General features: G+C 57.3%; 1 protein-coding gene across 1 annotated transcript; it reads left to right on the forward strand.

Moving 5' to 3' along the window:
• The first annotated feature begins 324 nt into the window (after positions 1-324).
• On the forward strand, positions 325-5,415 carry LOC112639294. The gene has a single exon (XM_025412725.1). The coding sequence runs from the start codon at positions 325-327 to the stop codon at positions 5,413-5,415; it is 5,091 nt and encodes a 1,696-aa protein (XP_025268510.1).
• Positions 5,416-6,212: the final 797 nt, after the last annotated feature.

Genomic DNA, 6,212 nt, shown 5'->3' on the forward strand with positions numbered 1-6,212 from the left:
TTTTTCTTGACGTTACACCGCTCGTGATATCTCGCACGAATATCGCACTATTCCGCTACACTGCTCGCGCCTTCGCTGTCACGCGTCGCCGCTGCACTCAACAATTGTTGCCTTTAATGTTCTGACTGCAATAAAGTTCTGCTATTTTTAACTGGCGTTTTCACTGAACTATTATCACTTTTCCGCGGCTCACTGTCGGACTCGCTCGCGACCATTCTGGTCCTTCGAGCCGGATTCACCATCCGCGTCCGCTGTTTCGGAGTGGTCCTCTCAGTGCAGTGCAGTTCTGTAGTGTGCGGTGATTTCTGAAAATAGGAAAGAACAATGAATGCTGATTTGAAGGCGTTGTTCGAGGCGCAGAACGACATCCATGGACGAATGTCCCGCTCCGTGGACAATCTGCGTAAGATGGGCGTCTCGAGCATCACCGCCGAAGCAATCCAGGCTCGCCTCCGCATCCTCGAGACGTTATGGACGAGATTCGAGGCCCATCACGACCTCATCGTGGCGGCTCTAAAAGACAAATATCTCGAAAGTGAGTACCCAAAAGCAGATTTTATCGATACTGCGGAAACCACTTACGTGACACAACGGAGCATGTTAGTCGATTACGCTAACAAGCTCAAGGGCGAGAAGCACGCCACGCTCAAAGGCGAGTCCTCTCCAGAGCAGGCTCCTAAGACGTCGTTGCCGCGCATCAAACTCCCGACGTTCTCTGGGTCCTACGAAGAATGGCCCTCGTTCCGCGATCTCTTCCTGTCCGTCATCGGGGAGAATGCGTCAGTCTCCGACATCGAGCGCTTCCACTATCTCCGGTCTTGCGTCAAGGGACCCGCTGAAAGGTTGATCAAATCTTTGACTGTGACCGGTGACAATTATCAGCGCGCGTGGGTGATTCTGTGCAGACATTTCGAAAACAAAAGAGAGTTCATTCGCTCTAATTTCGCCGCGTTTACCTCGGTCCCGAAGATGAAGTGCGAGTCCGCGGAAGAACTCGGTCGCATACACAACGCCGTTACGACCGCCGTGAACGCGCAGGAGAGTATCGGGAGGCCCGTCGACTCCCATGGTATGGACCTCCTCAACTTCCTCACTATCGAGCTCTTCGATTCGCGCACACGGATGGAATGGGAGTCCTCGATCAGCGACTCCACTGATCCGCCAGACCACGACACTCTCGTCAATTTCATCGCGAAGCGCATTCTCACTCTGAACGCTGCGAAACCGAGAGTATCGTCAAGGACCGCTGAAAGTGCGCCGCGAACTGCGAAGGCTCACCACTCGAAGACCGGCTCCGACTATTCAAAGTGCGCACTGTGCCAAGGAAAGCACACGCTCATGGTGTGTGGCGACTTCAAGGCGAAGTCCGCGAGCGATCGGAAGTCCTTCGTAGAACAAAACCGACTGTGCTATAACTGTCTCGAGAATCACTTGATCTCCAAATGCCAGTCCGTCAAAACCTGTTTCACGTGCAAAGGCAAGCACCACTCTACACTGCACGACGCGTATAGTTCGTCCTCTTCCAAGGAGGTAAGCGCGCTAGCTGCGATGCACTCCTCGTCCGAGCGCAAGGCGATCCTTCTCGCGACAGCTCGCCTGCTCATCGCCGACCGCGCCGGGCATCTTCACCCAGCTCGGGCGATGCTCGATCAAGGCTCCGAGGTGTCGATCGTCTCGGAGGCGCTGGTCCAACGCCTGAAGCTCCCCCGCACAAGCTCTTCGGTGTCTATCATCGGCATCGGCGGGGCTCGATCCGGGTCAACCCGCGGCAGAGTGGCGCTCAACCTCTCCTCCACGGCCACGGGAACCAAGCTGAAAGCGGTCGCCTTCGTGCTGCCGCGACTGTCGGCATATCAGGGGTCTTCGGTAGCCAACCTCTCCTCCTGGCCTCACGTCCGTGGCCTCGAGCTCGCCGACCCCCGATACCAGGAGCGCGACCCAGTCGAGATACTGCTGGGTGCGGAAGTCTGCTCGACCATCTTGGAGGCCGGGCTCCGCAAGGGTGGTCCGCGTGAGCCAGTCGCACAGAAGACGGCCCTAGGATGGATCCTGTCGGGAGGATCTAGCTCGGCGTCCTTCCAGGGTCCCCGGAGCTCCCTGCAATGCACGGTGGACCCAGAATTGAACAAACTTGTACACAGCTTCTGGGAGCAGGAGAAGGAATTTCCTCCCCCCGTCGCACTCACGCCGGAGGAGGAACAGTGTGAGACCCTCTTCACGCGCACTTACCAGCGGACTGCATCCGGTCGGTACGTTGTACGTCTTCCGTTCTCTTCCTCGCCAACGTCGCTTGGTGAGACTCGAAAATCCGCTGAACGCCTCCTGAACGCCATGGACCTCCGGTCCAAGAGAGATCTTGAGTTCGGTGCCAAGTATCGGGAATTCATGCAAGAGTACGAGGACCTGGAACACATGAGTCCTGTGAGCACGACTCGTACAGCAGCATGCTACCTACCTCACCACGGAGTCCTCCGCCAGTCCAACTTCGGCTCCAAGCTCCGGGTGGTATTCAATGGATCGCAACGCATCACCTCGGGGGACTCTTTGAACAGCCACCTGATGGTCGGCGCCAACCTGCTTCCGGCCTTGGCTGACATTCTTCTCCGCTGGCGTCGGCACCGCTTTGTATTTGTCACGGACATCGAGAAGATGTTCCGGCAAATCCTCGTCCACCCCGAAGATCGCCGCTTCCAACGGATTCTCTGGCGCCCGAGAGTCTCTGAAAAGACGCAAGAATATGAGCTCAACACCGTCACCTACGGGCTCGCCTGTGCGCCGTTCCTCGCCGTCCGCACACTCCGCCAACTGGCTACTGACGAGGAAGCACGAGGTCCAAGGGGGGCCCTCGCTCTACGCCATGATTGCTACATGGACGACGTCATAACGGGAGCCGACTCCCTGCAAACAGAGCTCCGGGAGCTTTGCACGGCGGGCGGGTTTCCGCTGCGGAAGTGGGCCGCCAACAGCGAAGCCATCCTTGAAGGAGTGCCCTCTGACCACCGGCTGCAGCTAGCGCATCACTCCTGGGAGAACGAGGTGCATTCCACCTTGGGCCTGCGCTGGCATCCCGCCAGCGACGACTTCTCCTTCACGATCCAGGCTCCAGTCACAGGCGGATACACCAAGAGGCGAGTCCTGTCAGAGACGGCGCGGTTGTTCGACCCTCTAGGATGGCTAGCTCCTGTCATCATCCGCGCCAAGATTCTAATACAGTCTGCATGGCTGAAGGGGCTGGATTGGGACACCCCGCTCCCAACCGAGGACGCCCAGTCCTGGCAGCGTCTCCTCTCCGAGCTCCATGTGTTGGGGCGCCTCAGGATGGAGCGCTGGCTAGGGACGACTCACCAGGCTTCGCAGATTGAGATCCACGGATTCGCCGACGCGTCCGAACGTGGCTTTGCTGCCGTCGTCTACCTCCGCGTGACCACTGCCGACGGGACGGCCACTCATCTTCTCGCCGCCAAAACCAAGGTCGCTCCCATAAAGCCCGTGACTCTCCCGCGGCTGGAACTTTGCGCTGCCTCCTTGCTCGCGAATCTCACGTGCCATCTCCGGACTTCACTAGATATACCGTCAGCACCGGTATACCTCTGGTCCGACTCCAGGGTCGCCCTCCACTGGATCAAGGGTCACGCCTCGCGATGGAAGACCTACGTGGCCAATCGGGTGTCGCTGATTCAACAGCGGCTACCCGAAGCACAGTGGAGGCACGTTCCTGACCAGGATAATCCAGCCGACTGCGCATCCAGAGGAATCGCCCCGAGGGATTTGGTGGACCACCCCCTCTGGTGGAGTGGCCCCGACTGGCTCCCCAGGGACTCGTCGCTATGGCCAGACCAGGACAACCAGACCATGATGGGCGAGGTCCCTGAAATTAAAAGAACTATATTAGTCGCCACATGCAGGGACAAACCGGAGCCGGAACTTCTTCTCCAGTTTTCCTCTCTACACCGACTCTTACGTGTGTCTGCATGGTGTTTCCGCTGGCGGCCATCCGGTCGTCATCCTCTCAGCGCCGTTCTGCTGCCGAGCGAACTTGACGTCTCTCTCTTCCGCTGGCTCAGAGTCGTCCAAGGGATCCATTACGCCGCTGAGATCGCTGCCACTCGAGAATCTCGCTCGATGCCCAAGGGCGGCCACCTGGCTAAGCTGCACCCCTTCATCGACAGCCAAGGAATCCTCCGCGTTGGGGGTCGCCTGAAACACGCGATATTGACCTACGATGAGCGTCACCCCATGATAGCGCCTCCAGCTTCATGGCTTACCCAGCTCATCGTAGAGTCTTGCCACCGACGGACGCTGCATGGAGGCACGCAGCTCACACTGGGACTTCTCCGCCTCCGCTTCTGGGTGCCGCGAGGTCGAGCCGTGGTCAAGCGGATCCTACACCGATGCGTGACGTGCGTTCGCTGGCGAGCCAACACTCCGCGGCCTCTGATGGGCGATCTCCCGCCAGGTCGGGTTACTCCAGCGCGCCCTTTCCTGAGGACAGGGGTCGATTACGCCGGTCCGATATTCCTCCGCACATCCAAGGGGCGAGGACAGCGAGCACACAAGGCCTTCATAGCCTTATTTGTCTGCCTTTGTTCCAGAGCGACTCACCTGGAAATAGTGTCCGACTACTCCACGGACGCATTCCTCGCCGCATTCCGCAGGTTCATCTCCCGTCGAGGCCTATGCGAGGAAATGTACTCCGACTGCGGCACCAACTTCGTCGGAGCGGACAGGCAGCTGCGAGAGTTCTTCCGTGCGTCTTCCCCCGACGGCCGTCGCATCGCGCAGGGAATCACCAAGGAGGGCGTATCCTGGCGTTTCAATCCTCCTGCCGCGCCGCACTTTGGAGGGCTATGGGAGGCCGCGGTGAAATCGACCAAGCATCACCTGCGACGAGTGATCGGAGAGTCTACTCTCACCTTTGAGGAGATGAGCACTCTCCTAGCGCAAATCGAGGCTTGCTTAAACTCTCGTCCGTTACAGGCCTTGTCGGATGATCCGGATGACCTGTCCGCCTTGACTCCAGGTCACCTCCTCATAGGCGCTCCGCTGTTGGCAGTTCCGGAACCTTCGCTGGCAGATCAGTCACCGAACTCGCTGTCGCGATGGCAGCTACTCCAGCAAATGCGTGACCACTTCTGGCAGCGATGGTCACAGAAGTACCTCCACGCCTTGGCACCTCGGTCGAAATGGCTCAAGGCCGAGCCAGCACCAGAAGTCGGAGCACTGTGCCTCATCCGCTCGGAGTCCACCTCGCCCACCCATTGGCCCCTCGCGAGAATTACCCGGTTACACCCCGGAAGCGACGGAACGGTCCGCGTCGTGACCGTCCGAACCTCCACCTCGGAATTCGTCCGGCCGGTGGTGAAACTTGTCCTCCTGCCGGGGGTCAAGGAGGCTCACGCGTCCGCGAACGAATAGCGCTCGAACTATTCCCTCCGCGTGTCACTTTCGCGACGCTGTATATATATATGTACTGTAATAACCGCACTCTACTTCACTCGTTCACATTGTATATTTTTTTTTCTTTCTCTCCATCACCTCTATCAGCTGTTCGCCTCCGCTTCATTTTTTCACCACTCAACTCCGCGATCAGCCGCTTATCGTTCACCGCATACCGCCGAGCGACATCAATTAATCATCCACCTCAATTGTGCGAAAATCATTTCATCGATCATCGCATTCCGCATTGTATTATACATCATCTAATCACTGTAAATATTTCACTTCATATCACATCACTTTCCACCTCGAAATAATCCGACAAACTGAGGAACACGTGTCGGCGTGTTACGTCACACATTCCTCTCATTGATCGCGATCCACGCTTCATCAATTGAGCCATTCGCGACACCTGCCCGTCCCCGCACGCACTCGCGAGTTTCGTCACGCGCTGACGAGGCGGGCGGGATGTTCAAGATTCACAATCGCAATTTTAAAATTCGAACTTAACCGGCGTCGAGAAACTTCTCGAAAAATCTATTTTACAACAAACTTGACCGTTCGAGTCATCTCTCACCTTTTTCGCGCCATAAAAAACGCTCAGCTTATACAATTGACAACAACATTGTCAACCGCCGTCAAAATCCACGCAACGGTCGGGCATGCACGCCCATACGTCACGATCAGCTGATGGCCAATCAATATAATGTATATAATGAGCCCAGCGAGAGGGCACGCGGAAGTCTTGCACTTTTCGGAGTCATTACTTTACGTTC

This window comes from Camponotus floridanus, unplaced genomic scaffold (genome assembly GCF_003227725.1).
Source record: "Camponotus floridanus strain SB8 unplaced genomic scaffold, Cflo_v7.5 scaffold558, whole genome shotgun sequence".
NCBI lineage: Eukaryota > Metazoa > Arthropoda > Insecta > Hymenoptera > Formicidae > Camponotus > Camponotus floridanus.

What these genes read in the sequence shown, in the direction of transcription:
- LOC112639294 (XM_025412725.1), top strand. Translation starts at nt 325, where the DNA reads ATGAATGCTGATTTGAAGGCGTTGTTCGAGGCGCAGAACGACATCCAT.